Source organism: Larus michahellis, chromosome 1 (genome assembly GCF_964199755.1).
Source record: "Larus michahellis chromosome 1, bLarMic1.1, whole genome shotgun sequence".
NCBI lineage: Eukaryota > Metazoa > Chordata > Aves > Charadriiformes > Laridae > Larus > Larus michahellis.
The window spans coordinates 11049512-11063648 of record NC_133896.1 but is presented as its reverse complement, the minus strand read 5'-3'; the positions used below and the strand labels follow the sequence as shown (position 1 = coordinate 11063648).

The following is a 14137-nucleotide window of genomic DNA, read 5'->3' as shown; positions in this document are numbered from 1 at the left end:
TAAACTGAAGACTCATTACATTGATGCTATGTGTAAAGGGCCTTTAGAGTAAATGAAAATCAGGATCTTAATCTATAATACGAAGAGAGCACAGTCTAATCTTTCATAGCATAACAGGTAAAAGAAATAAACATGTTGGTTCTATAAACATGGGATACCACTGTAGTGTTGTTTGTATTTCTTTTTACCTTCTGCATCGGTTAATCCTACTCCCGACTGCTTTACTGGGTCTTGTCCATTCTGACTCATCTTCCCTCTGTTAAAAGATATGGTGGTAGTTGTCAATAAGCTCACAAGGAGAGGAGATCTAAGAAAATGATACATCCAAGCCAATGAGGCTTGTCTCTGTACAAAAAGACAAACATGGCAGGTATTTCTAAAACACAAAAAAGTGTGTGTGTGTATATACATTTAATTTCAAGAAAATAAAATGGATGACAGGTTTTTTTCTATTGCTATTTGGACAGATTGCTTAAGAATATTTTTTTTTTCTTTTGGAGGCAACTGCAATTGCATCTTGCTAAACCTCTACATTCTTATAGAATGCGGCCACCAGGTGCTGTCTGCTACATGCCCCCGTCAGCCTGGGGTTCTGCAATCAGCCTGAATAGTTTCTCTTCTCATTTTATCCTGTTATGGTGAGCAGTGAAATATATAATAAGGAGTCACAAAACTGATATTTGGTCTACAATACTGATACTTCAAAGGTAAGACATGTTTGTAGTCATTATCTTCTTTTAATGATTCCTTTTACATCACAGTTTAGGTTTAGCATAAGAGACAATTCAGTTCTGAGACTTACATTAATGTAATTCATTTAATTTATTCTGAATAAATATTCATTCCATTCATTTATTCTGAATGGAATAAATAATGCTCTGGAGGTCCCTATCTTTCTCCAATGGATGTAGAAAGAACCTGGATTGCAATCTAGATGTCTATTTTGAGACAATGAAAGGTAATAAAATATAAGCTATCTTTAAACATACTTGTTGCAAGCTCTAAGGCATGATTACAATCACTGTCAAAAACATGTCTGCTGCTATGAGATGTTTGTGCTTCTGTTTGCCTTTCTCCCTTAAGACTCTGAAATGCTGTGATAGAGGATATAAGGCATTATCTTAGAGACATGTGGCTGCTCTGGGGCTAAAGGGTCAGCACTGGTTTTGGCTACTAATGAACCAGCTTCTGGTTTCACAGCAGCAACAGAAGCTGTCCAAGTTCACACTGAGCAAAAAAAATATTATAAAATGCCAGTTTTTAAAGTGATTTTAAAACAAATTTTAACGGAAAGTTATTCTTGAAGTTTATACTTCATATTTATGAAGTTTATACTTCATAAAACATATTACAAATATGATACAAATTATTTGTCCCTAGGTTTAGATTCCTTACACATTGTTCAGTTTCTTTTCACCTTTGCATACAAAATTAATATAATTTTACAGATGTTGCACTGGTATAGATGGTTACACAATAGAAAGGCATAGAAAATCTGGTCTTTATCAGAGGTGATAACATGAGTATCTTTCAGGGGTATTGCAACTGTATAATAAGAGTCTTCTAAAAAAATATGTCCCAAATAGAAAGACTTTACAAGATTTATTCAGCTGTTTATAACTGTATATAATGATTAATTTCCCTTGGTATTTATAACAATATTTAATATTGGCAAACATTCTGAATAGTTGCCTCATCAAAAAATTCCCATGGTATCACTATTTAATTCTTTTATTTTGCTTCATGAGTAAATATTCTTATGGTTAAAACCATTTGGACTAGAGTAAAGAGTTTAAAACTCACCCTATCCAAAACTTTTTCTATTGATAGATCAGAAACTTAATCTAAACAAGGAGCTTATAACCAAGAATGCTTTTAAATGCCAAGACAATTAAAGTTATTTAGCCTACTTAACGTTTGACGTCCAAATCGTGAGCTATGGTCTCATGGATATGCTGAATTAGTGTACAAGGTCAGAGTCCTCGAAGTCATTATCAAGACAGTGTGAATGCAAATGTTGACTAGAATATCAATCATATATATATTCAGACATATAAGAATTTTTATCCAGAATTCAAAATGGAAACAGTTATCTCTTTTAAAATGTTCTCCCCAGGAATGATCCCAAAGGTCTCTGATGGTAAACAATAATTTTGCCATTCATTTTCATTACATTGCTGTGTAAAACCCTTGAGACTAACATGAAAAAGAAAGCATTTCTTGTCTATATAAATGTCCCGTGTAACTTCTAAAGCGTCTGTCAAATGTCATCATATAAACAATTTACTTTTCAAATGCCATAATAAAAAAAAAATAATAGTGTATACCTTAACATAAAATAAGAGGGCTGGATATGTTTTATTTAATTAAGTAAAATTCATGGGAAGAAATTACTACAATAGAAAAGCTGAAGCTGTGGAGGCTTCTTCCTGCTTCTCAGTAGAAGTTTGGCTGATTTCAGGCTTTATAGACTGGTGAATCTGTCAGCCAAATACCATGTAACTGTAGATACTGTAGCGTTGCTAGACAATACACAGTAAGTGATACTATTTGGACTCAGATTTAGCATATGTGAACTAAAAACTTCTGAGAGCTCCACCTCGTGTTTCTGTGCACAAAGATTGTATGCATCTTTGCTTTTCTCATTAGGAATGTCAGCAAAATAATTTTGAAATTGTCAAATCCAGTTAAAGAGCATCTTTTTGCCACTGTGATACTTAGAAATGTCACTGTTCTAGAGAATTAATTTTTTTTCATTCAGGTTTTTTTAGGAAGGTTATATCAAGCTCTTGTGACTAATAATTCATGATTTCAAGGGAAAAGCAAAAACTTGTGTCCCAGAGAAAAACTTGAACAACTATTGCAGACACTGAATGAGCCATGACTACCAATATTTTGAGAACAGTCAATCTATAAAATTTTCAGGCCAGAAATATTAAGTTGATCAGGAGCAATTACTTTTCCCTATAAAGGAATATAAATGAAATTGCTAAATAAAAGTGCATGCTGCTAAAATTGAGGGGAAAAAAATCCTGGCAAAACTTTTCTCTGTGTAGTAGTTAACTGGGTAAAATGTTTGAAAATTAAAACATTTTATAGGTTGATTACACTGATGGTAGCTCGATAACTCCTACAGGGACTCCATCCTAGAAAACTTTTTCCAACCAAGAATTGAGAAATTCTATTCGAACTTGTAAAAACTTCGGAAAAGTTGCATTATATCCAGAATGTGAATTTCAGTTGCAACAGTAACACTTTTTTCTAGAAGGAGGTAAATCTGAAAACTTAAACTAAGCATTCTCAGGCCTACTAAAGTTGCACCTTTAAAACGTAACCCAAACCCACCTCTACACGCTTTCACCAAAGGCTGAGACTAGTACCTCTCCTGAGTGATAGCAATAAATTCACAAGGTTGAGGCAGAGGTTTGGTTGGTTATTAACAATTCAATGCTCAACAAAGCAGAATAAAAGTACAAGCTCTGGGAAACTATTTCTGGGTGGCTGCTATTCTACTGTGTAACTCAAGTCTGTAGAGGAAACTACGTAAGAAGATGACTGGCAAGTGAAAGGGCTATACATAGTGCACGGAGGATACCGTATATTAAAGGAAAAACCTTACATTCTTGGGATGGGAAATAGATTATTCTCTCCTGTGGCACTGCTGCTGCCTTCGCTATCCATGCTGTATCCACTGCCAAAACTACTGGCTGACGAGCCAGTGGAGACAGAACTTTCTGCAGGTCGGTGATTAGTAGACCTTGCTGTACAGGGCGGGAACAGTGGGTTACTAAAAAACTTGTTAGACATCAGTAGCATCCACGTAAAGAAAAAGTTTAATTTATCAAAATCACATGCTGCAAACGCTTTCAGTTTTTTACTTTACATTCCAGTATTGCGTTATCATTTTTTGCAGATGATGTTTATTTTCACATAAAATAAGGTGTTCTAAACCAAATAATATACCATATCTTTTCTCCAGTCATGTTAATAGTTCAAATGAACAGCCTGAAGGAAAAAAAGAATGGGTTAGATTGATTAACATTGCTTTTCTGATTAAAGCTACAGAAAACCAGTTATTCATCTGAAGCATTCCATATGGTAATCTTGAAAACATTAAAGTCCCAGTGGGCTTTCCTCATGTTCCTCATGAAACATTCTTTCCATTTGGTGATTTTGAGAAGGAAAGGAAGCTGAAAGGAAGTACAGGTAGACCACCTATAGTCACAGAAACTGTATGAAGACATCCAGCCCCTTCAGACATAACACAGCTACTGCATTATATTTCTCAACTGCTCCTACCCATCTGGATCTTTCTTACTACGTGCCTAGAATTTTAATGCACATATTTTGATGGGAACTGCCCTAATCTTGTTTAAGACCATTTGGTGTAGAAAATGTACACCAGCATATGTTATTTTTACTTCAGATGCTTTAGTTTGTGTTTTGGATATTGTACTACATGAACAAAATTTCCACCTTTAGCAAGTTGAGAAATAGAAATGAAAAAGGACACAGTGACATTACATATAAGAATTAATACAGGAACAATAGAGTAGCTATTCTCATATTGAATAACACAATTGTCTGGGAATACTAATACTGATTTTTGGATTTTTTTTGTTAAATGTCCTCTACTACATTTACTATTGTCATATTTCATCTATTGCATCTGACTGAGCATATATACTGAAGATAAAAAATACGTTTTTGTATAATTATTTTTCTGTGAAGACTTAATGAAGTTTTATGTTATTTTGGTGAACTGTGAAACTGTAATACAAGCAGTTAAAAGAGATTCTTCTTTATACAAGAAATTAGTCAAATATCTAAATGGAAATTACTTCAAATAAGAGCCAGAGCCCCAATGGTGGCTTGCCTGAAAGTAGCAACGGATATTATTTATGTTTGACTGAATGAATAATATTTTTTTGGTGAAGACTGCTGCTTGCTGCCTGATGTGGGGCCGAGAAGCTGAGTGTGACTCCTCAATCGTAATGAAAAACAGATTAATAATTAAAACCAGAAGAGGGGAATGAAGCAATTCACATATCATCGATCCTTGGGCCAAACTGTGAGTTAAGACAGAACTCTTACTCTGCAAAGTGATTCTTCACCGCTAAACCGAGCTGTCACATAACTCTTTAAAAACTCTGCTAGCCTCCTCTGTTTCACTATTGCCTACAGCCACCGAAGGAATCTGTCAATTTAAATTATTTTCAGACCAAAATATTCTTTAGCTATTTCATGATTTCATACATTGATCATAGGCTATCTTCTTGGCTGTTAATACAAATTAATAAACTGTGAAATCGTAGTGTTATTAACAGATAACCTCAGTATCTCATCTGGAGAGAAAGCCACCCATGTTTTTACCAGCACGGAGAGCCAGAGCACCGCAGTGTGCCCTGCTCGGGCGGCTGGGAGCGGTGGCTGCTCTATCACTTGCATTGTGTGGTAGCGTGAGGGAATTCCTGTGACTGTGGTGACATGTCAGGAAACCGCTGTTGCAAAATGTCGGGCGAGAGCGAGAAGTCAGAGAAGAGAGGTCAAGCTCTCCTTTATAGCGCATTATTGCCAGCTGCCCTGTTTCAACAGCCTGTATTGGGGCTATCTCCTGCCGGTCCCAAACTAATCCATAACCTCAGTTCTCATAGTGTTTGTGTGACCTGTATGATTTCTGATGCTTGTTGTTTGGGATTTTGAGGGTTTCTTTGGGTTGGGTTGGGGATTTTTTTGCCATGGCATGACAAATGCCTCACAGGTGAGGAGAATCGGGAAAGCCGCACATCTGCAAAATCCATGGAAGTCGAAACAGTATTGTGCCAGCACAAAAGAGTGTCTTTAGTCCTTCCCTTAGGGTTGAATTTGTTTAGTGTAGCACACATCTCCACCATAATATATGTGGCTGAAAGGGTGGTTCATATCTGAGCTCTTATTTTTATTGACTTTACTGTAAAAGTAGTAGTAGTGCCTGAAGTAATTTCTCATATCTTTATCGGTGGCTTTCTAAAACCACTAAGAATGTAGAATTTAGTTCAAGCCACAAAAGCTTGAATTAAGCCTTTATAAATGGTTTGGAAGTCTTGCTACATCTATTTATAATCAAAACATAGTTGTTTCTTTCGAAAAGATACAGCTGTATCCTGATGATACATTCAGTATGCAATATTTTTAGTTTCTCTACTGTTTTCACTAATTTACATCTTTTTCTATATTGATGGTTTTTTTTCCATAAGATCTCTTGGTGAATGGTTATAATGGGTCCAAGTTTAGATTCATGACTGGATTTTGAAAATTCTAAAGTTCGATGTTATTCTTTTTTTTTCCTGTCTGCTCTATGAAAGTAATGAACTACAGCGTCAGTTTGCAACAAGAGATGAAATCCACAAATAGATTTACTGCTGGTTTTGTGACAAATTAAGAATCTGGATACAGAGAATTCCTCTGTAACTCATAAGACATCCACATTTTCTATATATCTATATTTTTGCAGATAAATATAGGCCTCTAAGCTGCTGGTTATATAGAAAGCTTCCAAACTTCCAAGTTCTGAAGATGTGGCAATGCCTGCTGCCAGGAAATATTTTGTCTAAGAGTTAGAATAACTATGGTTAGGTTTCTACTCTAAGTTGAGAGTTAGAACTTGTTCCCTGCTCTCATGTGCCAGGAACTAGTTTGTACGCTCATTTGCAGTCTTGCCCTTTTTCTTTGTACAAATGCAAATATTGCCTTAAGAATTTTAACAAGAAAGGCTGAACTCACTGTGGTACTCCTCTAGTCTTACTAGGCTATGTAAGCTCTGTGAAGCCCTATAAGTGTCAGCGCAATTGCCACCTTGCTTGGCCAATTGGGTTCATATCCACATAAAGGACAAGTAACTAAAGTGAGATTAGGGCAGGTTCAGTTCTAAGTTACAGAGCTTCTGCTTACAGTTTTCTACCCTAAAAGTTGCCTAAATTCTCAGGCTTTGATGTCAAAGTTTTGGCAGGAGGTGACTTGGTCTTTAGAGAGTTGAATAGTTTTGTACGCTTTTACTCTGGTCCAAAGATTGGATATTCTCTTCTGGTATCACAGAGGTGCCTGATACAACAAAGTGTAGTCTTGCTTTACTTAAATGTACAACATTTATCTGAATAGGAACTTGGGCAAAGGCAATTGCCATCATTTGAATATTAAGTATCCAGAGTATGGAAGAGCTATGTTTCATTGCTTCCTTGCCCTTTGGTTTTTCAAATTATTTCCTGGTTCTTAGAAAAAAAAACAAACAAACAACAAAACCACTTCTAAATACTTCTTATATGCAAGGTCTTGCTCTCAGTTACATATGATGCTGAAATCTTTTCATTTTTAGAAGAAAGAAAAGACTCTTCAGGCCTCAGCAGGTGGAAGATACTAAGCTTAACTGAAGATCATTACCCAACATCATCACTTGCCCTCTTTCTGGGAGAGAGGAGATATCCCTTCCTCTCTCCAGCTCCTTCTCCATGAACTTTTTATGCAGGTGCTTGGTACTTTTTAAGAATTGTAACTTGAGTGATGTCCGGGCTGTCCAGCCATTGGTCTATGAAGAATAGAAATAGGAAATGAAAGCTTAAAATTCTAATATGAGATGCTTCCTCAGAAAGAGTGCACAGAAGTTTCTATTATACAAAACTATTATTGTAGCTTGACTTTGCTTTCATCTGCTAATCCTGTTTTAGCTAATAGTTCCCCAATGAGATGAAAGTTCTCTACTTGCAAGGTGTGTTGATGTGTAGGCTACCCTATTTAGTAGCTAACAATGTGGTGTTAATGCTGCCTCTGAGTAACACTGTTTAACTGTCTGTTGTACAGGCTGGCATGAGCAAAAGTTTCAGTTCAGCCATTCTAGTGAATAATACATAAATGAGTTGGAAGAGTTCTCAATTGCTTACAAGAATTCTTTCAGATTCTAAGAAAGTGGATCATAACATTATTGCTGATGTAGAATCAGAGTTTCCCAAGAAAAACAAAATTACAATGGTTAAAGAGATACCTTTTGTACTATTTATTATTTACAGAAAAGAAAAAGAAAAAAAAAAGATTTTTCCTTTGACAGAATGATATTTGACCACATATTCCCTTATGCCTTCTTCGAAAAGAATTGTTGATTCAAGAAAATTGAGACTAGCACTGACTCACCTTTTAGCTACATTTTTTTGTTTTTATTTTTTAAAAAATATTATTAGTATTATTAGCATGATATTAGTTGAATGCATCTATGGCAAAAACATGCTTTTGCTTATGCTTTGGCTTATGGACCCAGTTAGAAAATCAACTTTTACAATTAAGGAAAACAATATAAGTCACCCCTTAGTATAAAGAAAATATCTCATTAAAAATGAATAAGAAAGGAAAGAATGGAAGCCACATGATTTCACTTAATCTTTCAGAAAAGTCTGTTTTTACGACAGAGAAGATGCTTTAAAAACATAAGGGAGATAGATATTTCACACCAGACCTACAGCCATGAACTGTCAAATCAGTCAGCAGCAAAATGGAAACAATTCGGCTTTGTCAGCCACTCCAGCCATTCTTCTACAGTGAACAGACTTTTGTTTGTTGTTTTTTTTTTAGAAGACTTAAATTTGAAATATGCAACTATGCTGTTCGGTGGTTCCTGTGGATAAAAGAAGAACAGACTCAAGCAGAACTTACTCCTGGGTATTAAATTGTAGATGTTCCCCTTTGTGGGTATTTGTCTAGAAGAAGAAATACAACTGTCATAACACATTGGGAAAGACAGTTTTGTTTGTAAACCAAACAGGAGGAGAGGAAAATGCTTTTGAGTATGTATTCAGGATTAAGTTTTGGGACTTTGCCTCTAATTGCTTGAAAAAAAAATTGTTCTTTGTAACTGGCAGTCTTGTCACCCTGGGTGACAAAAAGGGCTGATAGCATCATGCCGAGTCTTCTCAGAGAGAGGCAATCCCATGGGAGGAGGTGAAGTCATCGATCTTCTTGGGGCAGTTATCTGCTGACCAACAGACTGGACATGTCACACAGTGTCTTCTGGCAGAAGCTTGTCTACTCTTCACTCTCAGTCGCCTTGTGTTTCAAGTGCTCCAACCTAAAACTGCCCCTAAATACCAGTTTACCCATTTTTATAAAGGGTTTGCTAGCACTAAAGGCAGATGCTGCTCAGGCTTGCTCTGTAAGGCTCTGCAGTGTAAAACCCTGTTGGTGGGACTGCTAGTTGCAACAGACTAGGGATACATAAATAACTAGTGACCAAAGGCATATATACCTCAGGTCAGTTCTGAGAGTTTCTTTTCCTTACTCTTCCTCACATTGAACAGTACTTTAGACCATGGTCTCACCCATTTCAGCCACATTTGTATATTAGACATGGCTTTGACCACACGCTGTGCAGTGATATTTTGTGAAATTTCACAACTCTTTACAGGGCAATTTGCTATTTGAAGTGAGTAATGACAGAACAGCACTCATCTTAAAACTGTGGTGATGGCATTTCTTTACCCAGCAAAGCAATTCTGATAAAATAATTTTCTTCCATGTGCTCTGTAGGGTTAGGCTACCATCTAATAGACTTTTGAAGTAAGAGTTATCAAATGAAGAATCTGGGCAATTTCCTGAAATTACATGTCAGCTTAAAATGGTGAAAGAGTAAATAGCAGGAATAGCCGAAGCAAAATGTGCCAATTAGACTGCAACAAGACTCAAAAGACAGCCTCAGATTATTGCTATCTGCAGAGAGTGGGGACAAACTGTTCTTGTTTTGATAATGATTGTTGGAAATGAGTTATTTGTAGCAATACGAAGGCCCATTTCACTTGGAAATTAAGAGGCTAAGTGACTAGTGAAGCTAGGCATAAAGCAGCTCTGGACAGTAAATTATTTGAAGTGTGAAGGAAACATCCTGAATTATTGTAGGAAATTAAAACATAGCATAGCCTATTAAAAGTGTGAGAATGGGCATAGACCTAAAGGGACCCCAAATAAGCAGGTATCTAAATCCACAATCATATCCAATTCAAAAGATTTATAGAACCCTGGAATCAATTTCCTTTCACTCCACATTGCTGCTAATGCCAGTAAATAGAACTTAGTGATAAGGGAAATTCCTGTCGATTTTAATTTCTTACAGCTAAGTGGCCAGTGCTGGCTCAGACCCGTATCATGGATTTTACAGTGTTAGCAGTATCTTGGTAGATACATCACATCACGTTTCTGTGTAGCTTTAACCTGTTATACTGACACTAAGGGAACTTCTGTCAAAGTTGTTGAACTGAGTGAATTAAAAACAGGTATGCTGCCTTTTGAACTAAAGTGTTTTAAACTGGAGGTCTTTGAGAGGACTAAATTGACAGGGTCATTTGTGTACAATTGTGAAAATGCCGATGCATGGTCTGTCTACTCTAGATATTCTAGCTAACGGTATTAGCTCTGATAGTAGACCTCCCTCTGACCAGTAAAATCACTTGACCCACAACTATTTGGAAAGTCATTTCCTCTTTGGTTATCACAGAAAAGCTTTTGTGTCACGATGGAAAATTTCTATTGTACAGGATGAAATATTCTCTATCAGATGGGAGAAATAAATAGGTTCTGGCTACATGCATTACATTTGGATGTTTTCAGAAAATGTTGTGATTTTAAATTCCCAGAGGTTTGGGGTTGAAAAAAACCACCTTTCTATTACTGAGTAAAAAAGTATAGGAAAAATAGACAGCGATTGCTGTAGAAATATATTGTTTGTGTTATCTTAAATGGTATTTTAACAGGTATGTTTGGACCTTTAACTGAAACACGTGGTATTTTCTGTAAATCTTTAACATTTGCTAACTAATTCAGGTCAAGAGTATAGCAGTGTTTTTCTCCTGCTTGTTTGGTTATTTTTTTAATGTGTGCCAAATAAAAGAGGAGGAGCATATGACATCCATCACCACATGATGTTCAAGCAACAGCATGTTGACTTGTATCTTCTCTCTCATGAGTGTCTGTTTGAAAGGTCAGAAAAACGCATAAGACTAAAATGATGTTCAGGCTTAAAATCACTTAGCTATTACTTAGCTATTTAAATATTAATTTACTGTTCTCCACAGATCCTAGGAGGAATCAAAGTAATTGTTTAGCAATTCTCTTTGGTCATAAATATTATTATTTTTTAATATCCTGATGCAATAAAGGAATTTTTTTTTCATTGTACAATCATTGTACCTTTTGGGGCAAAAGTGGCACTTCTTCCTCTGCAAATAAGGACAAGACCATTGAATTTTACCCACTAAGCAGGTATGTTAAACACCCATGTAAGAGACCACTGCTTATGTAGATAAATGCTAACTATATGGTGAACGATATGGGGTTTTGTGTGTGTGTGTTCTGTACTTTTTATTTCACTGGAAACTACACTTCCTATTTTCACTTTCTTCTCTAGCCAGGCAGAGCTGGTGCACCTTTCTACTTCACATTGATGCTGAAGGGAAATTTTACTGTTCCTGGTCTTTCTTATTCACTGTATTGGAAGTTATTAAAACTAAAGCATGTAGATCATTCTTGTAAAACTATCAACTGGCTTTGAAAAGGTCTTTTATATAAAATCAGTAAACATTGCAAATACACCAACTGTTTTATATAATTACATCCAGAGAACTGGTAATCATCATCAGAGTATCACTAAGTGTTCTAATATCTGAAGAAGTCTAAAATAATTTATTGGATTTAAAACATAAGTAAGTGACCTACCAAGTAAATTCCACATAACGGAAAAATCCTTCTGTGGGATAAATTACTGACTTAAAAGGAGGTGGACTGATTTACACTATCTCTAAAACTGACTCCTTTGGTGGATAAACCCTAATACACAGATTTATGTTGAAAGAATGTGATTAATTTTATGTGAATGTGTAAATGGTAATGATTCAAATTTTTCACGAAAACGAAATCAAATTAACGCCAACCTAGGCACTGCTCTCTCCCTCTGGCTTGGATGCCTTGCAACTTCTGCCTTCAAAGGGTTGTCTCTGAAATTTTATTTTTCCTCTCTAAGGGATGTGATGGGAATGTGTATTTTGCAATTGGTTTCTTTACTGATCACTGTCTTATCTCTCACAGGCAACAACGAAATTATACTTCAGGGTTTATTTTTAATTAAATGCTGTAGTTGAATATTGGATTTTACAAAGGTGCTGAACAAAGACCAATGTTTTTTGTTGTAGCTTCACCTTAATTTTAAAAGAGATTGATTAAAATACACTTTTTTACTGTTTAAACTGAATACAGATATAATTTAGTCCAATAAACTTAAACTGATGCAAGTCCTTTGCATTCACAAAGTATAATAACTATACCACAGGTGCTGGTTTTGTTTATGATTTCCTTTTCACTTCTCATCAGACATACAATTAATAACTGAGAAAATACATCTAGTAGAAAAGGTCCTAGAAGATGGAAGTATAGAAGGATTTGTCTGGGCATTCTAAAAATGACTGAGGGTTCTTGTTTAGTTTTGTTTTTTCAAGCACCAAACCAAGAAAAAAAAAAAGCAATTGAGAGACTAAGTTAAAGGAGGAAACTCTTTCTGAGGGTTCTCTTAGGTAGAGAAGAATTGAATAGAATAGAATTTTTCCCATCATCCTGTGGAAATCTTGCTAGATTGCTACCACCTTGTGAGCTTGGGCTGAAAAAAACATGAGTTATTCTAAAAGGCGCTGTTCTCTGAAAAATTCACAGAGAAATAACTGGGGTAAAAAATAATAATGATGTTGTGGATTATCTGTAATGGCTTCCTTAATAAAAGGCTTTGAGATGTAGTGACAAAAAATTAGTAACTTGCCAAGATGGCTGTTTCAGTCTGTATGACCAGTTCATAGTGGGTTCTTTTCCTGGTGGCAGTAAAGTAGGCTGTAATGGGGGTGGTTACCACAACCATACAGCAAACCTGTAGGAATGGACTTGCAAATGGATGATGCCCTAATATTCATTGTTCACAATAGTCTTAACTTTAAGAATTTTTAAAACCTCTCCTTCTTTCATCTCTTCTTCGTCCCACAAAGAACTCCATAAATGGAAAGCTGCTTTGAGTATCTTTGGTCCTTTTTCTATTCCAGGTCATAGTCTCTTCTTGTTTTACTTACATACTCCACAAAACTGCAATTAACTAATCTTGATTTTTATTCCTGCTGAAATGCATGAGATCCATTAACCTCAAAATGGTAGTTATTGGCCCACATCATATGAATAAATTAGGACAAACTACTTTTTGTACAACAAGAAGAAGCCAAAACTTCTCACTGATCTGAAACCAGGTTTGTAAACTTGCGCAGGTGACACTGCATTGTGCATACTTCTCAGAAGTAAACAGACAAAAGTACCACGTCTCTTCATAGTAACCTTACTTATATATTAATAATATTAATGTGGGCTCTTATTCTGATAACTCTCTATGATGCTTTTAACATTGCTGAGCCAAATGCATATCAATACATATTCTTTTTGCAATTTTAAAAATAAAGAAGCTAGCATAACGATTCATTGGCAAGCATACTTGAAGCCAACAGCCTAGCTATTTCCTTATCATAAAAGTGTACGTGAACCCTGATTCAACCTCATATCACAATCAAGAAGTTTTAGCATTTTTTGTCTATGCCAAAAGGCATCACAAGTCTACAAGTATTTATGATAAATGTCTACAGACATGTCATCTCAAAAGATCATAATAGTTACTTAGAATAGAATAGAATAGAATAGAATAGAATAGAATAATTTCAGTTGGAAGCTACTTACAACAATCATCTACTCCAATTCAGGGCTGACCAATACTGACCAATACTGACCAATTCAGGGCTGACCAAAAGTTAAAGCATGTTATTAAGGCCATTGTCCAAATGCCTTTTAAACACTGACAGGTTTGGGGCATTGACCACCACTCTAGGAAGCCTGTTACTGTGTTTGACCACCCTCTCAGTAAAGAAATGCTTCCTAATGTCCAGTCTAAACCTCCTCTGATGCAGCTTTGAACCATTCCCACACGTCCTATCACTGGATACCAGGGAGAAGAGATCAGCACTTCCCTCTCCACGTCCCCTCCTCAGGTAGCTGTAGAGAGCAATGAGGTCAGCCCTCAGCCTCCTTTTCTCCAGTCCTTAGCCACTTCTCA

General features: G+C 35.9%; 1 protein-coding gene across 8 annotated transcripts in view; it reads right to left on the bottom strand.

The window, feature by feature from the left end:
• PCLO (piccolo presynaptic cytomatrix protein) overlaps window positions 1–14137 on the bottom strand; it is a 367054-nt gene that overhangs the window by 45768 nt on the left and 307149 nt on the right. For 7 of the 8 annotated variants that reach the window (XM_074573366.1, XM_074573367.1, XM_074573371.1 and 4 more), the window contains 2 exons: window positions 3620–3761; window positions 189–256 (listed from right to left, as the gene is read on the bottom strand). In XM_074573366.1, coding sequence (XP_074429467.1) covers window positions 189–256; window positions 3620–3761 — 210 coding nt within the window. Of the gene's footprint in view, window positions 1–188; window positions 257–3619; window positions 3762–4002; window positions 4191–14137 lie in introns of those variants that run through there. The other variant, XM_074573374.1, reaches the window with a different exon arrangement.